Consider the following 19,125-nt stretch of genomic DNA (forward strand, 5'->3'; position numbering starts at 1 on the left):
CTCAGGCCCTTCAGCGCTGAAGTCCGTACTTCAGGCGTCCGGAAGTTCCCGGAAGTGGCCCGGCCGTAGGCTTCCGGTGTGGGTCGGGAAGGATGGCGGTGGCCACTATGTTACCGGGTCTGGCACGGGTGAGGAGAGTGGAGGTTTTAGGGTCCTGGGCAGGCCGTAGTGGGGATTGAGTCTCGTCTTCCAACGCAGTCATGGAGACTGCGAGGAGCATCCAGCTGCCTGATAGCCCAGGGGCAAGGGCAGAACCAAGGAGAGATCCGCCTTGCAACATGGGAAATTCAGGTCACATCCACTCTTTTCTTAGCCCACTGTGTGCCTGTCGCGTTCAGAGACCCAATTCAGATTTCACCTGTTTCCCAGGTGGAGCTGGCTGCACCGCCTCTGTGCGCCGCTTCTCTGTGTTCTTAGGTCTGTTCTTTGGCTAATGCCTGTTATGATTCCACTTCTTAAGATCATTTTTTTTTTAATTGTAGGCTTTTCACACTGTGAACTTCTCTCAGTACTACTTTTGTGCTTCTTCTCATAATTTTTTTGTATCTTGCGTTTTCGTTGGTCTCAAGATATTTTCGAATTCCCCTTTTGATTTCTTCTTTGACCCATTTGAACAATTGGTTATTCATGAGCTATAGAGTGTGTTAATTTTCACATATTGGTGAATTTTCCAGTGTTCCTTCTGTTGGTCTCTAGTTTCATTTCACTGTTGTCATTTGTATCATTTTAATCTTTTTTAATTTGGTAAGACGTGTTTTGCAACCTAAGGTGATGTATCTTGGAGAGTGTTCCCATCCAAGGAATACATCCTTGAAAATAATGTAATCTGCTGTTGGGTGAAATGTTCTTTACGTGTCCGTTTTGGTCCATTTGGTCTATAGTGTTGTTCAGGTCTTCTGTTTATTGATCTTCTATCTAGATGGTCTATCCATTACTGAATGTGGAATATTGAAATCTATTTTTATTGTATTGCTGTTTATTTCCCCCTTCAGTTCTGTCAGTTTGCTTCATATGTTTGGTGCTCTGATGTTGTTTGTATATATAATTGTTTTATATTCCTGATACATTTACCCCGTTATCATTATATAGTAATGTACCATATCTCTCGTGACAATTTTTGACTTAAAGCTTGTTTTGACTGACATAAGGAGGGCCATCTTTGCTCTTTGGCTACCCTTTGCATGGAATATCTTTTTTCATCGTTTTGCTTTCAGCCTATGTATTCTTATATCTAAAAGGAGTCTGTAGTAACAGCATATAGTTGAATCCTGGTTTGTTTGGTTTTTTTTAAGATTTTATTTATTTTTTTGACAGAGCGAGAGCACAAGCAGGGGGAACAGTAGAGGGAGAGGGAGAAGCAGACTCCCCGCCAAGCAGGGAGCCCGATGCGGGGCTCGATCCCAGGACCCTGAGATCACAACCCGAGCCTAAGGCAGACGGCTTAACCATCTGAGCCACCCAGGCGCCCCGGATCCTGTTTTTTAATCCACTTAGCCACTCTAGTGTTTTGATTGAACAGTTTAGTTCATTTACGTGTGAAATAATTACTGATCGAGAACTTATTGCCATTTTATTAATTGTTTTCTATCAGTCTTATAGCTTTGTGTTTCACTGTCTTTTGTGTGTGTGTGTGTGTGTGTGTGTGTGTGGAGACAAGCTTTAATCCCTTTCTCAGTTTCTATTGTGTATCTTCTATGGATGTGTTCTTCTTGGTTACCATGGGTCTTACATAAAACGTAATAATCTATTTTAAGCTGATAACAATTTAACTTCAGTTACGTACCAAAAAAACTACTCTTTTACTTCTCACAGTTTACATTATTGATACCATAATTACATATATTTTTTTTAAAAGATTTATTTATTTGAGAGAGAACACGCATGTGTACAGAGGTGGGGGGGTGGGGAGGAAGGGGCAGAGGGAGAGCGTCCCAAGCGGACTTGCAGAGCCCCAGCACAGGGCTGGATCTCAGGACCCTGAGATCACAACCCAAGCAGAAACCAAGAGTCGGTCGCTTAACCATCTGTACCGCCCAGGCGCCCCCACAATTACATATTTTTGTGTTGTATATCCATTAGCTTATGTTTTTCTATTTTAACTTTTATACCAGAATTATGTACCACTATTACAGTATCCTGTATTTGTCATATATTTATCTTTACCAGTGATCTTTATGCTTTCATATGCTTTTGTGTTGCTGTCTATTGTCCTTTGGGTCCTTTGGACTTCTTGAATTTGGATGTTCATTTCTTTCACCAAATTTGGGAAGTTCTTAGCCATTTCTTTGTATTATTATTATTATTTTTTTAAGTATGCTATATTCCAACGTGAGGCTTGAACTCATGACCCCGAGATCAAGAGTGGCATGCTCTACTGACTGAGCCAGCCAGCTGCCCCTGGCCATTTTTTTAAATAAGTTTTCTGCCCCTTTCTCTTTTCTCCTTCTGGGTTCCCATAATATTTATATTGGTCTGCTTGAAGATGTCCTATAAGTCCCTTGGGCGCATTTCAGTCTTTTTCATTCTTTTTTTTTTTCTTCATCTGATTGGGAAATTTCAAATGACCTGTCTTTGAGTTCACTGATTCTTTCTTCAGCTTGATCACGTCTGCCGGTTAACCCCCGTAGTGAATTTTTTTCATTTGGTTATTGTATTCTTCAGTTCCAAAATTTGTTTGGTTCTTTTTAATATTTCTTCTGTTGATAATTCTGTTCATGCCTTGTTTTCGTAAGCTAATTGAACATTTTGTTGACAGTTGTTTTGAATTCTTTGTCAGGATATTCATATGCCTCTGTTTCTTTAGGGTCGGCTTCTAGAGATTTATTTTGTTCCTTTGATTGGGCCATGTATTCCTGTTTCTTCATGTCCCTTGCAACTTTATGTTGGATCCACACTTGAAAAAAGTCACCCCTCCCAGTCTTTTTGGACTGGCTTTGTACAAAGAAAGACCTTCACCAGTCAGCTTGGCTAGAGATTCCAGGAGTCTCTCAGACTTTTTGTGTGGCTAGGTCTTCTCTAGGCTTGTGCATGTAAATTCACAGTTCAAGGATTTGCTGGCTTCTTTTTTCAGGAGTCTCTGACCTGGTTTCTGGATTTCTCATAAAGGGAATTGGTGCATGTATTGTTGAGTTGGTGTCTCTGTGAGAGAGAGTGTGGGACTTCCTGTTCCATCTTCTTGCTGGTGTCACTAACTTCTCACTGCATCTTGATAGGTTTTGCCCTTCTCTAGATTGGGAGCCTTTGGGGGATTAGGGACCATGCCATCACTGTATGCTCAGATTTCAACACAAGCAGGTGACTAAAATATATACCATTCTATAAGAATTTTAAGGGAATATAAAGGAAGGAGAAAATATTTCTGCTGGAGAATTTCTGGAAAGGTACTAGTTAAGAGCACATTTGCAGTTAGGGTTGGGTTCCAATCCTAACTGCGGTGACTATTTGGGTGACCTTGGTAAGTTATTTAACCTCTCTGAGCCTCAGCTTCCTATGCTATAAAGTGGGGACAGTATCAACATAACTTTTTTTTTTTTTAAGATTTTATTTATTTATTTGACAGAGAGGGAACACAAGCAGGGGGAGTGGGTGAGGGAGACGCAGGCTTCCTGCTGAGCAGGGAGCCCGATGCAGGTCTCGATTCCAGGACCTGGGATCGTGACCTCAGCCAAAGGCAGACACTTAACAACTGAGCCACCCTGGCGCCCCTTAACATAATTTCTTAAGAACTAAATGAGATTGAATGCATTTAGCACCTAGTAAGTGTTGAGTGAATGACAGTGATGGTAGTCCTTATAAAGATGTTTGTGGTTTATTTCAGATGCTTGCTCTGTCAAGGCGCCATCTAGTGTCTCCTTTGCTCAGCACACCATCTTTCAGCCGTTTCTACAGAGGTGACAGCCCAACAGATTCCCAAAAAGACATGATTGAAATCCCTTTGCCTCCATGGCAGGAGCGAACTGATGAGTCCATAGAAACCAAAAGAGCCCGGCTGCTCTATGAGAGCAGAAAGAGGGGAATGTTGGAAAACTGTATTCTGCTTAGGTAGGGAAATATGAGACTTCGTGTCACTTTCTCTTTTATTGGAGATAGCTTTTTCAACTTTGTTCTCTCTCTTGTTTTAGCCTCTTTGCTAAAGAATATCTGCACCACATGACTGAGAAACAGCTGAACCTCTATGATCGTCTGATTAATGAGCCCAGTAATGACTGGGATATTTACTACTGGGCCACAGGTACTGGGCATGATCAGCAAGCAGCATGATGTGAAAAATAGGATGACTCGCACTGATTTGGGTCTGGAATTGTGTCCTAGGCAATTTCTTTCTTTGTTCATGCAGTCGATCCTCAACCCCAGCACTCTTCAAATTTTTCAAAGTGTGCAAAATTGTTTTATTAAAGTTATTTGTTTGCAAGCAATAGAAACCTGTCTAACCTAAGCAAAAGGGGGAGTTTAGTGGAATAGTGTGGAAAGGCAGAGTTACAGAAAAACCAGGCTGAGAATGGTGTGGAACCTGACAGCTCTAGAAAGCTGCAGAGCAAGAGTTCCTCGATAGTTTCACTCCAGCACTGCCTTTGGGAAGAACAGTTCTCACTGTGTATAGTTAGGATTAGCTTTGACTATCAGGTTAAAAAAAAAAAAAATCAAAACAATAATAGCCTAAACAAATCAGGACTGTATTTCTCTCTCATAACAGCAGTCCAGCGGTAGGCATTCTATTCAGAAGTCATGAGGTCCAGATTCCCCTTGATGTGTTCCTTCATCCTCAGCATGTGCCATCTACCTTGTGGTCAAAGGTGGTTGCTGTGACTCTCTCTGTCACGTCTGTGTTTCAGCCAGGAGAAAATGTGTGGAAGCACACGCCTTATTTTTTATAAATCCTTCTCAGGAGGTTATGCACCACACTTCCACTAGTTTTCCATTGGCCACAGTTCAGTCACATGATGACGCCTAATGATGATGAAAAAATAATAGAGTCTATTTCATGCATCCAGTTACATCGGGAGTTCTGTTGTCAAGGAAAAATGGGAGAATGGATATTAGGGTACATCTCATCCATTTCTGTCACACTCTGGGTCTTCTGGTTTTATGTTTCCAGTCCAGATTTGAGTCATAAGACAGAAACCATTCTGTAGGTTCTGAGTGTAAAGTGTGATAATACAGAGTCTCGAGGCATATATAAACATTGGGAAGCCCACAAAATATAAAATATTTACTCTCTGGTCCTTTAGTATTGAGTAAAAGTCCATCATGTGACTGTACCCCCACAGTTTATCTGTTGACCAGGTGAGGGACGTCAGGGTGTTTCCAGTGTTCGGCGAGAATCTGAATAAAGCCACTATAAGCATTGGCATATAGCTTTCTGTGGGTGTAGGTTGTAGTTTTTCTTGGGTAAATACCCAGGAGAAGGGTCACTGAGTCACATGGTAGGAGTTACGACAAACTTCCTCTCTGACGGGGCAGGGAGGAAGTACTTGAGGCCGTGCAGACCGTACAGTCTTCCTGCTGCCGTTGGAGCGCACTCACTGCTCCGGTGTCGCAGTCACATTTTACTGACAGACACTGAACTTGAAATTTCATAGAATTTTCATGTGTCACGAAATACCCTTTTGACTTTTCTCCTGAACCATTTAAAAGTCATTCTTCGCACACAGGCCGTACAAAAACCGGCAGGAGGCTGTAGTTTGCTCCCTCCTGTGTTGAGTAGAAGGAACCAGACTCACAGTCCAGCCATCCATACTGTATGATGCCATTTTTATGATATTCTGGGAAGGGCAAGACTGTAGGGGCAGAAAACAAACTAGCAGTTGTCAGGGACTGGATGTGAAGTTCCCCATCCTTACCAGCACTTGGTATTATCAGGATTTTATTTGTTTTTGTTTTTAGCCATTCTAAGAAATAGGCAGTGATATTTCACTGTAGTGAATTGGCATGGCCCTGATGATAAGGATATTGAGGGTCATTTTTTTTTTTTTTTTTAAGATTTTATTTTTATTTACTTGACAGAGAGAGACACAGAGAGAGGGAACACAAGCAGGGGGATTGAGAGAGGGAGAAGCAGGCCTCCCGTAGAGCAGGGAGACCGATGCGGGGCTTGATCCCAGGACCCTGGGATCATGACCTGAGCCGAAGGCAGACGGCTGAGCCACCCAGGCGCCCCTTGAGGGTCTTTTTTAAGTGCTTATTTGCCATTCATACATCTTTGCTAGTATGTCTCTTCAAATCTTAGCCCACCTTTTTTTTTTTCTTAATTGGGTTGGTTCATTTTCTAATTGAGTTTTGAGTGTTCCTTACTGATGTCAGATTCAAATCCTTTGTCAGATACGTGTCCTGCAAATTTCTTTCTCCTTGCTTATGGCTTGTCTTCGCATTTTCTTAACATTGTCTTTCGAGAGCAGTTTTTAATTTTGGTGAAGTACAATGTTTTATTTGGTGAGTTAGTGGATTGTGCTTTTCATACTGTGTCTAATAATCTGCCTTATCCGAAGTCACAAAGATTTTCTCTGTTTTCTTCTAGGAATTTTATAGTTTTAGAATCACCTGTTCAGTTTCTCCAAAAAAAAACCCAAAACAAAACAAAAAAACCCCTACTTGGATTTTGATTGGAGTTGTGTTGATCAACAGATCAATTTGGGAAAATTCCTTTAGCAATTTAGAATTGTCTAATCTATGAACATGCTGTATCTCCATTTAGTTTGGTCTTTGACTTTTTTTTTTAACATTTAATATTTTAAATTTATTTATTTGAGATAGAGAGTGAGCACATAAGCTGGGGAGAGGGACAGAGGGAGAGGGAGAAGCCAACTTCCTGCTGAGCAGGGACCCTGACATGGAGCCTGATGTGGTGCTCGATCCCAGGACCTTGAGATCATGACCTGAGCCAAAGGCAGATGCTTAATCGACTGAGCCACTCAGGCACCCTTACTTAGGTCTTTGACTTCTTTAATCAGCATATTATCTATTGTTGTATAACAAATTACCCCAAAACTTACTGGCTTTAAACAAACCCACCTTTAATATCTCAGCCTTTCTGTGGATCTGGAATCCAGTCATGGCTTAGTTGGGTGCTGTGCTTTACTCTGTCACGAAGTTACAATCAAGGTGTCAGCCTGGGGTCGGGTTTCATCTGGAGGCTCAGCTAGGGGAGGATCTGCTTTAAGTTCTCTCTGGTGTTGGCACGATTAAGTTCCTCATAGATTCCCCACCTGCAGGCCTAAGTTCTTTGCTGGCTGTTGCCTAGAGGCTGTCTTCTGTTCCTTGTCCCAAGGGCCTCTCCTACTTGGAAACTTGCTTCTTCAAAGCGCGCAAGCCAAGAAGGCAAGAGAGGAGTCTGCTAGCAAGATGGACGTCTCGGTATTTTGTAACCTAATCACGGAAATTACATTGTGTTATCCTTGCTGTATTCTCTTGGTTAGAATCAAGTCATTAGGTCCAGCCCAGGGCAGGGGGTAGGGGTGAGAATCACACAAGAGCATGATACCTGGAGGTGGAGATCATTGGGGGCCATCCTAGAAGTCTGACTGCTACAATCCGTCTTTTGTAGTTTTCAGTATATTTTGGACATACTTTGCTGGATTTGTACCTAAGTATTTCATATATTTTGGTGCTATTATAAATGGTACTTTAAGAAAAATTTTCAATTTCCCATTGTTGGTAGAATGCAGAAATACAGTTGATTTTGGTATACTGTGACCTTGTTAAGCTCACTCAGATCTAGAAGCTGTTTTGTAGATTCTTTGGGATTTTCTGTGTAGACAGCTGTGTCATCTGTGAACAGAGAATGTTTTCTTCTTTTCCAGTCTGTATGCCCTTTATATCTTTAATTTGCTTTATTGCACTGTCTGGGCTCTCCAGTGTAATGCTGAATAGTAGCAGTGAGAGCATCCTTGGCTTGTTCCCAGTGTTAGGGGGAAAGTATTCAGTCCTTCACTATTAATATACTGTTAACTGTAGATTAGTCGTAAATACCTTTTATCAGATTGAGAAAATTTCATTCCGCTTGTAGTATATTGAGCCTTTTTTCATAAATAGATGTTGAATTTTGTCAGGTGCTTTCTAGGCATTTCTGTAAAGGTGATAATTTGTTTGGTCATATGATTTCTTTCCCCTTAGTTTATTAATATGATGAATTTTTGATTGATTGATTTTCAAATATTGAACCAACCTTGCATTCCCGTGATAAACACCACCTGGTCTTTATGTATTGTTTGATTTGATTTGCTAATATTTTGAGGATCTTTGTATCTGTCTTCATGCGGGTTTTCTTGTAGTGTTATCTGGTTTTGATCAGGGTAATGCTGGCTTCATAAAATGAGTTGTGAAGTGTTCTCCTCTTTCATTTTCTAGAAGAGTATATAGAGTTGGTATTATTTCTTTTTTAAATATTTGGTAGAATTTGCTAGGGAAGCCTTCTGGATCTGAGGTTTTCTCTGTTGGAAGTTTTTAACTGTAAGGTCTAATTTCTTTTAATAGCTATGGAACAATTCAAGTTACCTGTTTCTTGGGTGAGGTTTGTTAGTGTGTCTTTAATAAATTTGGCCACATCACATAAGCTGTTAAATCAATGGATATAAAGTTGTGGTCATATTCCCTTTTTCTTTAAATGTCTGAAGAGCTGTAGTAAGGTCCCTCCTTTATTTCTAATATTGGTGATTTGTGGGGTTTTTTTCTTTTTTCTTGATTAGTCTGGCTAAAAGTTTATCAATTTTACTTATTTTCTCAGAGAACCAGCTTTCGATTTCATCGTTTTTTTCCCTATTTTTCTTTTTCTAATTTCATTGATGTCTGCTCTTTATTTCCTTTTTTTCCGCTTGTCTTGGGCTTAATTTGCTCTTATTTTTTAGTTTCCTAAGGTGGAAGTTGAGCTCATTGATTTGAGACCTCCTTTTTAACTGTAAGCATTTAATGCTATGAATTTCCCTCTAAGCACTGCTTTTTAGTTTCATGTTGCAAATTTGGATGTGTTGTTATCATTTTCATTCAATTCCTAATTTCCCTTCTGACTTTCTCTTTGACCCATGAGTTGTTTAGAAGTTTCTTTCTTTTTTAAAAAGATTTTATTTATTTATCTGACAGCAAGAGAACACAAGCAGAGGGAGGAGCAGAGGGAGAGGGAGAAGCAGATTCCCCACTGAGCAGGGAACCTGACTTGGGACTCCTCGATTCCAGGATCCTGGGACTCAACTGAGCCACCCAGGCGCCCCTAGAAGTTTCATTCAAAATATTTCCAGATATTTTTCTATTACTGATTCCATTAGGACCACAGAACTTAGGTTGTGTCGTTTCAGTTCTTTTAAGTTTCTCAAAATTTGTTTTATGGCCTGAACTATGGCTGTGATACTTGATAAATGTCTTGTGTACACTTATTTGAACATCACGTGTCTTCTGCACCTGTGGTTGAAGTGTGCTGTAAATGTCAACCAGGGCAACTTGGTTGATGCCGTTCTTCATGTTCTCTGTATTCTGACTGGTTTCCTCTGTACTTGTTTGTTGATTAATAAGAGAAGAGTGCTGAAATCTCCAGTTGTAATTGTGGATTTGTCTATTACTCCTTTCAGTTCTCTGTTACCCTTCATATATTTTGAACCTCTGTTCCGTGAAAACATATTTAGGATTGTTGTAATCTTCTTGATGAACTGATTCCTTTACCATTATATATAATGTCTTTTTTATTGCTGATAATATTCTTTGTTCTGAAGTATCTGATAATAATTTAGCCACGCCAGCTTTCTTTTGATTATTAGTGTTTGCATGGTATGTGTTTTTCCCATCTGTGTTTTCTATGCTACATAATAAATTACTAGAAAGTTAGTGACTTTAGATAACTTAGTTCATACATATTTACACATATACTCATAGTTCTATAGGTGAGAAGTTCTATAGGCCTAGAACGCAGTCTGAAATTGGTGTCAGCTTTTCTGCATTCCTGTCCGGAAGCTCATTCAGGTTCTTAGAATTCATGTCCTTATAGTTATAGGATTGACGTCCCATTTGTCTTGCTACCTGTCAATCTCTTTCAGCTCCTGGAAGCCACTTGCAGGTCCTTGCTACAAGGTTCCTTCCATCTCAGCAGTGGGGATTCTCCCTCACATGGAATCCCTCTCAACACTTCAAATCTCTCTGACTTTCCTTCTGCCACCAGCTGGAGAACACTGCTTTTAAGGAGCACATGTGGGGTGCCTGGGTGGCTCAGTCAGTTAAGAATCTGACTCTTGATTTCAGCTCGGGTCGTGATCTCAGGATTGTGAGATCGAGCTCCGTGCTGGGTGTGGAGCCTGCTTAAGCTTCTCTCTCTCCCTCTCCCTGTCCCCCCCTTAAAAAATAAACGAAATAAAGAGCATGTGTGATTAGGTCAGAACCACCTGGATAATTTCCCTGTTCTGAGGTCAGCTGTGCCATATAACATAACCTAGTAGTGAAAATCATCAAGTTCACAGTCCTGAAGATTATGCAGGGCTTGTATGCCAGGGGAGTGGGAAATACTGAGGGCCAACCTAGAAGTCTGCCTTCCACACCATTCCTTTACTTTTGACCTATCTTTATCTTTATACTTAGATCAAGCTTCTTATAGATAGCATATGTAGTCTCTCTCTCTCTCTTTTTTTTTAAGATTTTATTTATTTGACAGAGAGAGCACAAGTAGGCAAAGCGGCAGGCAGAGGGAGAGAGAGGAGCAGACTCCCTGATGAGCAGGGAGCCTGACGGTGGGGCTCAATCCCAGGACGCTGGGATCATGACCTGGGCCGAAGGCAGATGCTTAATTGACTGAGTCACCCAGGTGCCCTGTAGTCTTTTTTATTCAGTCTTATAGTCTCTATCTTTTCATTGGGGTGTTTGGCCATTTGCATTTATTCAGTGAACAATGTGGTTGAATTAAAATTACTGTCTTTTTGTTTCCTGTTTTTTCCATCTTTTCTTTTTTCCTTTTCCCCCTCTATTTTCCATGTTTTTTTTAATTGAGAATTTAAATTTCATATGACCTCCATTTTTGGTTTATTGTTTATACTTCCTGTTATCATTTTTTGTAGTGCTTGCCTTAGGCTTTACAATATGCATCCTTAATGAATCAGTCTCCTTTCAAGTTATATTATACTGCATCACATAAGATGTAAGAACTTCACAATAATATACTCCCAATTCCTCCCTCCCGTCTTTAGTGCTGTTGTTATCGTACTTTTTACTTCTACTTATGTTGTAAGCCCATACTATATTTTAGACAATTTAAAATTGTTTAGAGCAGTTTAAAATAAGGAAAAGAATAAGATATTTTATATATAATTTATATAAATTATATATTTTATTTATTTTTTTTAAAGATTTTATTTATTTGACAGAGACACTGTGAGAGAGGGAACACAAGCAGGGGGAGTGGGAGAAGCAGGCTTCCCACGGAGCAGGGAGCCCGATACAGGGCTCGATCCCAGGACCCTGAGATCATGACCTTAGCCGAAGGCAGATGCTTAACGACTGAGCCACCCAGGCGCCCCTAAATTATAATTTTTATAGTATGTCTTATATTTGTACAATAATAAATAACAGTGTATCAAATATATTTTATATTTACCTTTATTTTAGTTCTCTCTGGAGATCTTCATTTCTTTGTATAGATCCATGTTTCTATCTGGTATCCTATTCCTTCTGCCTGAAGAACTTCCTTTAATATTTCTTGTAGTGCAGCTCTGCTATTAGGAATTATCCCTGTTTTTGTCATTTTTAGGAGGTATTTTCACTGGGTATAGAATTACAGGTTCACAGTATTGTCTTTCAGCACTTTACAGGGGCCCATTTGTTTTGCTGTTAGTGTGCAGGATTGAGTCTGTCTGGTTGGGAGCTGTGCTGGGTTTGGGTTTGCTGTTTTGGTTACCTTCATCATACCTTTAACTTCCAATTCCTATAGCGTTACCATGTGCTGTTTCCTGGTGTGTGTAGTTTCTGACAAGAGGTCCGCTGTGTCTCTTTATTCCTATATATGTAATGTATCTTTTCTTCCTGAATGTATACAGCATTTCATCTTTGGTTTTTAGCTGTTGAATATGATATGTCTTGATGTTTGTTCTTGATATTTTTCCTGCTTGGGTTCTCTGGGCATGTTGGATCCCATTACACTGCGTACTTTTACCCTACAGCTTTTGGATTCTGTTTTGTGTCTTTAAGTCTTTTCTTTTTATGTATCAGTTTGGGAAATTTGTATTGTGTAAGACTAATTGACCTGTCTTCCAGTTCGCCAGTTCTTTCCTTGACTGCAGTGTTGAGTCTCTTGATGAGCCTGTTGAGGTCAGTCTGCTTATTTGCTACTGTATTTTTATTTTTAACATTTACATTTGGCTTTTACAATTTCCAGCTCTTTAGTGGAGTTGCTCATCTGTTCCTACATTTTGTCTACTTTTTCTGCTAGAGCCTTTAACATATTCCTTTTTTTTTTTTTTTTTTAGATTTTATTTATTTGAGAGAGAGAATGGGGGAGAGAGAGAGGGCATGAGCAGGGGAAAGGGCAGAGGGAGAAGCAGACTCCCTGCTGAGTGGGGAGCCTGATGCAAGGCTCGATCCCGGGACCCCGGGATCATGACCTGAGCTGAAGGCAGACACTTGACTGAGTCACCCAGGTGCCCCTTGTCTACTTTTTCTACTAGAACCTTTAATATTTTAGTTATTATTTTTTTAAGCTTTTATTTATTTGAGAGAGAGAGAGAGAGAGGGCATAAGCAGGGAGAAGGGCAGAGGGAGAAGCAGACTCCCCGCTGAGCAGGAAGCCTGATGTAGGGCTTCATCCCGGGACTCCAGGATCATGACCCAAGCCGAAGGCAGATGCTTAAATGACTGAGCCACCCAGGTGCCCTAACATGTTAATTACTTTAAATTCCGTAATAGTTGTAACATATGGGTCATCCCCAAGGCTTTTTCTATTGATTGCTTTGTCCCTTCACAGTGTGTTGTGTTTTTCTTCTTCTGTGCACATGTGTATCTCATAATTTTTGATTGAGCATTAGACATTATAAGTAAGACCGTAAAGAGTGAAGTAAATAGTATTTATGCCTAGAAATGGGCATGCTTTCAGTAGGCTGTTAGTATGGGGATCAAGTCAGTCTAGTTAGGAGTTAAGCTCACCTAGATTCTGTTACTGCTTTGCTCCCCTTCACTGCAGCATAAGCCTCTGTTGCTACCATCTGCGTAGAGCAGGGGCTGAGTTTCTGGAGGGTATTTCTCCATGTTCCTGTTCTACCCTCAGCTCTCAGCCTTCCTCCTATTTCTTTTTCTTTTTTTTTTAAAGATTTTATTTATTTATTTGACAGAGAGAGAGATCACAAGTAGGCAGACAGGCAGGCAGAGGGAGAGGGAGAAGCAGGCTCCCTGCTGAGCACAGAGCCTGATGTGGGGCTTGATCCCAGGACCCTGGGATCATGACCTGAGCCGAAGGCAGATGTTTAACCATCTGAGCCACCCATGCGTCCCCCTCCTATTTCTGTGCCTCAAAGGGAATCTCTATGCTCTTGCCCTTTCCCGGCAGTAGATCTCTGTTACTTCCCACTTGCGGGGAGCGAAGTTGGGAGGGCAGTCTCCATTATCCTGGTTCACCTTCAGTCCCTGTGGCCCCGGGTCTTGGGTGGACTTTCTCCGTGGCCCTGTCTGTCCCACAGGACGAGTTTTTTTTTTCCCTTTTCTCTTTTCACCATCCCAAATGGATCCTCACATGTTCCAAGTAGGAGACAGGATTTGCAGACCTACTCCCAGTCTCTTAAGGCTTTTATTCGGTAGAGGAGAAGGGCTGGGCTAGGCTTTATGCTTTTTTTGCGGTGTTGGCTGCTTCGCTGCTCCTGGCCTACATCTCTGGGGGAGGCATTCTCCCGCCTCTTGCTCTGACCCTGGTCTTGGTCACGAGCACACTCTGGAGGTTTGTTGAGAACAGCCTGTAGGGCGTGTACTCACTCGTGTGGTGTCTGTGGCTAGCCGCTACTTGGCTTGTAGCAGTTGGTTAAAAATTTTAGCCGAACTCTTCTTACCTGGCCGGATGGTATCCAGTGTCTCTTCTTCCTGGGCCCTGTCTCAGGCGAGCAGGTGCTCATGTACAGTTTCTCCTTTGAGGGGCTTCTCTTCCCTTAGATTTTATTCTGCTTGGTTGCCCTGTGACCTCGGTTCTTGGATGACTTCGCAGAAAGTCATGCTATTTGTAGTTTTTCTGAGCACGGTGTTCTTTCCAGCTTGCAGAGTCCTTGGGGGAAGCCTAAACCTCCTGGACTTTATTTCGATCATTACAAAAAAAACCCAACACCAAGCCCACTAGATGCTGGGCTCTGTGCTGAGTGAGGGGGAATTAAGCTTTGAGGAATTCTCTCTCCTAGCGTTGTAGTCTTGATAGGAGGATCATTCTCGAGCACGTTACCTAAGCTTCCCCCGTGGGAGGCTTTGCTTGTAATTGGAATCTTAAGCGATGTCTCCAGGTGGAGAGGTGGGAGGTAAGCAGGCATACTGGGCCCCCTTGCACACCCCCAAGACAGCAGTCTCATGGCTTTGCTGTCCATGCCCTTGTGGCCTCTCCATCCACATCTGGTTCTCCAGGTTCATGTCCATTTTGTGTACCTCTGATAGCCTTCTAATGAATTCTTTTTTGCTGAAGTTGGTAGAGCTACTAGTCTGTCATGTACAACCTAGGACTTCTGCCTCAGGAAATGTATAAGCTGGAAGGAGAAACACAATACCCAGAAAACACTGAAATACCAAGTGCAGAGCAAAATAGTGCCACCGAGCTTGGACAGGCCAGGAGTCAGCTGACTTGTTCATAAAAGGCCAGACAGTAAATAGTTTAGTCTTGTGGCCATATGGTCTCTGTTGCCAACTACTCACCTCTACCATCCTAGTGCAAAAGCAGCGTGGACAGCACGTAAACAGATGGGAGCAGCTGTTCCAGTAGAGCTGTTCACATGTGCAGGCAGCCATGGTTCGCCAGCTCCCACTATAGGCCACCGTGTATATTTAGAGGAAGAGTAGAGACAGGCTGTATATCTACTGGTTCTTTGCAAAGGCCAGAGTTTCAAGAGTCAGGGTCCCCATGCCTGAGTATTAATGGACATCATTCTTTCTGCCCATTCTCTTGCAGAAGCAAAACCGGCCCCAGAAATATTTGAAAATGAAGTCATGGCACTGCTGAGAGACTTTGCTAAAAACAAAAACAAAGAGCAGAGGCTGCGCGCCCCAGATCTGGAATACCTCTTCGAAAAGCCGCACTGAGCTGTGCACCACCGCCTGCCGTCGGGGCTCGGTCCACGGACCCTAACTTAGGATAGACACTGGCCTCGGCTTCCTGCTTCTCCTGAGACACTCAGCCCACCCAAACTGTTTGTCTTGCTTCAAATGATGGACCCATCTCTCAGGACATGTAAATACTGGGTGTGACTCATTCTAAAACTTTGTTGGTTCAGTTTTAAGACTAAAAGCGGTTGCTGGTGTTGCTGGCACTCTGGCCTGTTTCTCTGGCTCCCAGCTCCCGAGGTGGGCCTCTGCCACAGGAGGGCAGTGTTGGGGAGGGGATGGTGCTGGCTCATTGCTTTAGCGGGAAGTGTGTGTGCTCAGTGCAGAGAGGCAGCCAGCTGTGGGGGCTGGGTGGTAAGCTTCCCCAGCAGCCCAGGGCTTTGTTCAAGTGAAATCCCTCCCCCCACCCCCCCTTTCCCACCCAGTAGGGTCCTTCCTGCCAGGGCAGCAGACCCAAGCCCCCTGAGCTGAATCTTTCAGAGGCACGGCAGGCAGAACGAGGGCAGCAAGCAGGGATGTGTGGGCATGCTACTGACAAGTCCACATCCTCCTCATCAGATTTTCTCTAGAACGTTCACTCTGTAAACTGAAAGATAATTAAATATTAAAGAATATTTTATGAAGGAAGAATCACAGTTCCCGGCCCTCACACAATTATTTTAATTCTGTCCTCACATAATCCATAGTCATTTGTCTCCAGAGTTATACAAGGTGACAACCACAGGGTTTATCCCCATGTGGCACGATGGCAAACTTTTTCTGTATTTCTGCAGTCTTCCCCATCATTGTAGTTGACAAATTGACAACACATAAGCAGTAACATCTTAGAAGGAATCGGTTGGAAGTGCTGAGCTCTCGGACCGGAAGACTAATGTGTGGCTAGCAGTGGTCTCCCTGGAGGGATTTTGCCCTCAGATCTGTAACCCAGTCAGAGCTGTCGGCACCCGAGCTGGGCCAGGACCAGCCAAGGGTGTCGACCTCAGAAGGCGGTCCGGGATGGATGAGCACGGGGTTGGTGATCACAGAAGATGCACGCAGAGAGGAAGTGCCTGCTTCCAGCATTCTGGAGAGCCTCCTCCTGGTCCTCCCTGCCCCTCCGTGTACCCTGCTAAGGAGAGAAGAAAACTAGCCTTTACTTACACGACCCTGTGAAAGCCTCACAGCACCCCTATGGACAAGTGGTGTTATGCTGATTTTGTAGATGAGAAAGTTGGCCCAGAGAGCAATTTGTCCAAGGTCAAGTAGCTATTTAGTCAGAAAGTGACAATCTCCTTTAGTTCTGCCTCCAAAGCGTATGAACTTTCTACTAGACCACTCTTTACTGGTGGAAACTTAGTAGGAATTCATGCTTTGCAAAGTTAGGGCAAAGACGTGATCATTCTGAGACCGTGAACCTGCCAGGTGCTTTCCAGAGTAAGCCTGTGGCTGCCCAGGGCAGCTCGCGTAAGTAACGGAGCAGTGTCGGCACTGGTTTCAAGTTCGGATCCCGGTTCCGCTGCTCATCTGTTGGCTGAGTGCATTGCCCTGAGCCCCCATTCCCTCATCCATAAAATGGGGGTGATGACTCTCCCTATCTTAGCTGATTGTAAGTTTCAGATGAGAAGAGAAAAAGCTCGAAAACTCTTCCACGGCCCCCAGCACACTCAGCTCTATGTAGATATTAGGTGTCAACAACGCTTGGTCGAGGCCTCAGCCTGAGCCTTAAAAGCCGCCTCCTAACACCAGTCACCTGGCATGTCACTGAGGTCACCAGAACTCGTGCGGGGCAGTCTCCTGTGCAGGTGGGAAAGCCGAGCCTGCTGCAGAACCACGGGGGTGTCTTAGCAGCCAGGGGAGACAGAAGACGCCCTGGAGGCGAGAAGCAGGCGTCAGAGTGACAGCTGGGAGGCAGAAGCAGGGCTCTCAAGAGAACGTCCCCTGGGACTCCCCGCAGACTCCGGCCACTTGGGGACTCGTTTGACGTGCTGGGTGGAGGGCGTTAAGCAGCCGGAGAGTTTGTGGAGCGAGCTGGACTGTAAGATGTGCACACAAACCGGGCAGCGACTTGCCCATCCATTCTGGACGCTCCCGCAGCCCACCCCAGCGGCCTAGTGGGCAGCTTGGGCCTTTTCCCCCCAGGGTTTCAAGGTCTCCTGACCCTGATTTTGTCTCCTTTAACATGATGTTCAACTGTTGGCACTGCCACCCGGGCCTGGCATGCTTCTAAAGAACGGTCTTCCTCCCAGGCTGCTGGCTTGTGTCAGCTCAGGCAGTGAAGGATCTTGCTAACTTCAGCTGCTCAGTGTCAGACCCAGGGGTGCTATGTAAACAGTTCTTCCCTTTATTAGGCGTTAACTAAAACTAGGCCAGCCCACAGTGCATTTTTTAAAAATTAATAAACAAATAGCAAGGGCCAGCAGCCCCCCAAGGACTTGTGGGGAACAGGAGCCGGCCCCATCGCTCTCAGTCTGACACATCACGGCCCAGTGACCTCTCTCCAAGCCGGGGCCTGGCAGAGGAGCTTCTGGCCCTGCGCTGCCCACCTGAAGTGGTTTTGTGAGTCCTGCCCGCCAGGCTGCCTCGTGACCCGTCACACTGGCTCACAAAGGCTGTTCTCTTCCCATTCTGGCCTCTCTTAATCATTTCAAGTCTTCAGAATGCACAAGCCAAACCCCTTTGCCCGAGCTCCGTGCCCCGGAGGGGGTCTGTCGGGGTCATTGCTGGCTTCGGGCATTATCTGGAGGTTCTCTGGTCTGTGTCACAGCTCCGGCCAGGGTGGCACGCTCACAAACCTGGTTCATATTTTTAAACATCACCAGGCAAAGAGATTCTGCTGGCACGGTTGAGAGTCTCACATTTGTCTGTCAGTCCATCCGCCACGCTGCCGTGGCTCGAGGAAGAGGAAGGGTTCACGATACGGAAGCCGGGCAGCCTTAAGGGGCCAGCAGGTCTGGGAGACTTCTGAGCCGACAGCCCCCCAATAGCACAGCCGGCCGTGTCTGAGGGGGTGGGCCTGCCATCCTGCAGTTGTCAGGTGAACAGTGTCAATCAGCTTCCAGTGAAGCCACCCTGGACGCTTGAGTTTCCCAGGAAGCCCTCTGGGAGTGAGGAAGGGTGCCTTCCCCAGCCGGCTACAATGGCATTGGTGGGACAGATGGCCGAGGCAGGGGGAGCCCTTGCCGCTTAAAGGAACACCTGTCTTGTCAGCAGTCTGGCATTTTAAGGTGGATTACAGAAAAGGGGAAGCTATTCAAGATAAGAGGCTTGAAAGGGAAAGATGTGCAGAGAAGAAATCTACCATGTCCTGACCTGTAGTCCCAGGAGAAGAGTCAGAGTCTTTTGCTGGGTCCCAAGTCTTGCCTGAATCCAGATACTCCTGCCAAAGAGGAGGATGTTCTCTTTAAAAAGGGCACCGTGAACACATCTTCCATAACGACACATCATAGCCTGTAGTTTTAAAGCAAACGATGACATTAAGATGTGCATTTTGTTTGCCAGTGGCTTTCAGGTTATTTCGTTAGTATCGAGTGAAAGGTTCACCTTTGGCGATGCCTGGGGACACACGGTTAGGGCAAATAGAGCCGGGCAGGTAAGGGCAGCAGCTTGAGAATCAGACCTAAGTAAGACTCCCAGATCTCCCATTCATCAGCCAGGTGGGCACGTTAATTTAACCTCTCCATAGCTCTGTGTCTTTTTTTGTAAAACGGAAAGGAAAGGAACCTCCCCGCACACGTGGGTGTAGGGACCAAATGAAGTCCTGCATGTAAGGTGCCTAGCACGGGACCTGGCGCCTTAGTAACCGTGCTCTTTGCTAATGGCGGGCCCAGTGCTGCTGAGAGCCTCCCCTGGACTCTCGCTGAATGCCCACGATGGTCGTTAAGAGACAGGCAGGGTTGTCATTCCCCT

At 44.1% G+C, this 19,125-nt stretch overlaps 1 protein-coding gene across 1 annotated transcript; it reads left to right on the forward strand.

Annotated features, from left to right (window-relative positions):
- Positions 1–19: 19 nt before the first annotated feature.
- SDHAF2 (succinate dehydrogenase complex assembly factor 2) lies at positions 20–15,864 on the forward strand. Its single transcript, XM_035012974.1, has 4 exons — positions 20–128; positions 3,818–4,041; positions 4,122–4,231; positions 15,089–15,864. Exons 1-4 carry the CDS (start codon positions 93–95, stop codon positions 15,217–15,219), a joined length of 501 nt encoding a protein of 166 aa, XP_034868865.1. The 5' UTR covers positions 20–92; the 3' UTR covers positions 15,220–15,864.
- Positions 15,865–19,125: the final 3,261 nt, after the last annotated feature.

This window comes from Mirounga leonina, unplaced genomic scaffold, assembly GCF_011800145.1.
Source record: "Mirounga leonina isolate KUSES-001 unplaced genomic scaffold, KU_Mleo_1.0 Mir_166, whole genome shotgun sequence".
Taxonomy (NCBI): Eukaryota; Metazoa; Chordata; class Mammalia; order Carnivora; family Phocidae; genus Mirounga; species Mirounga leonina.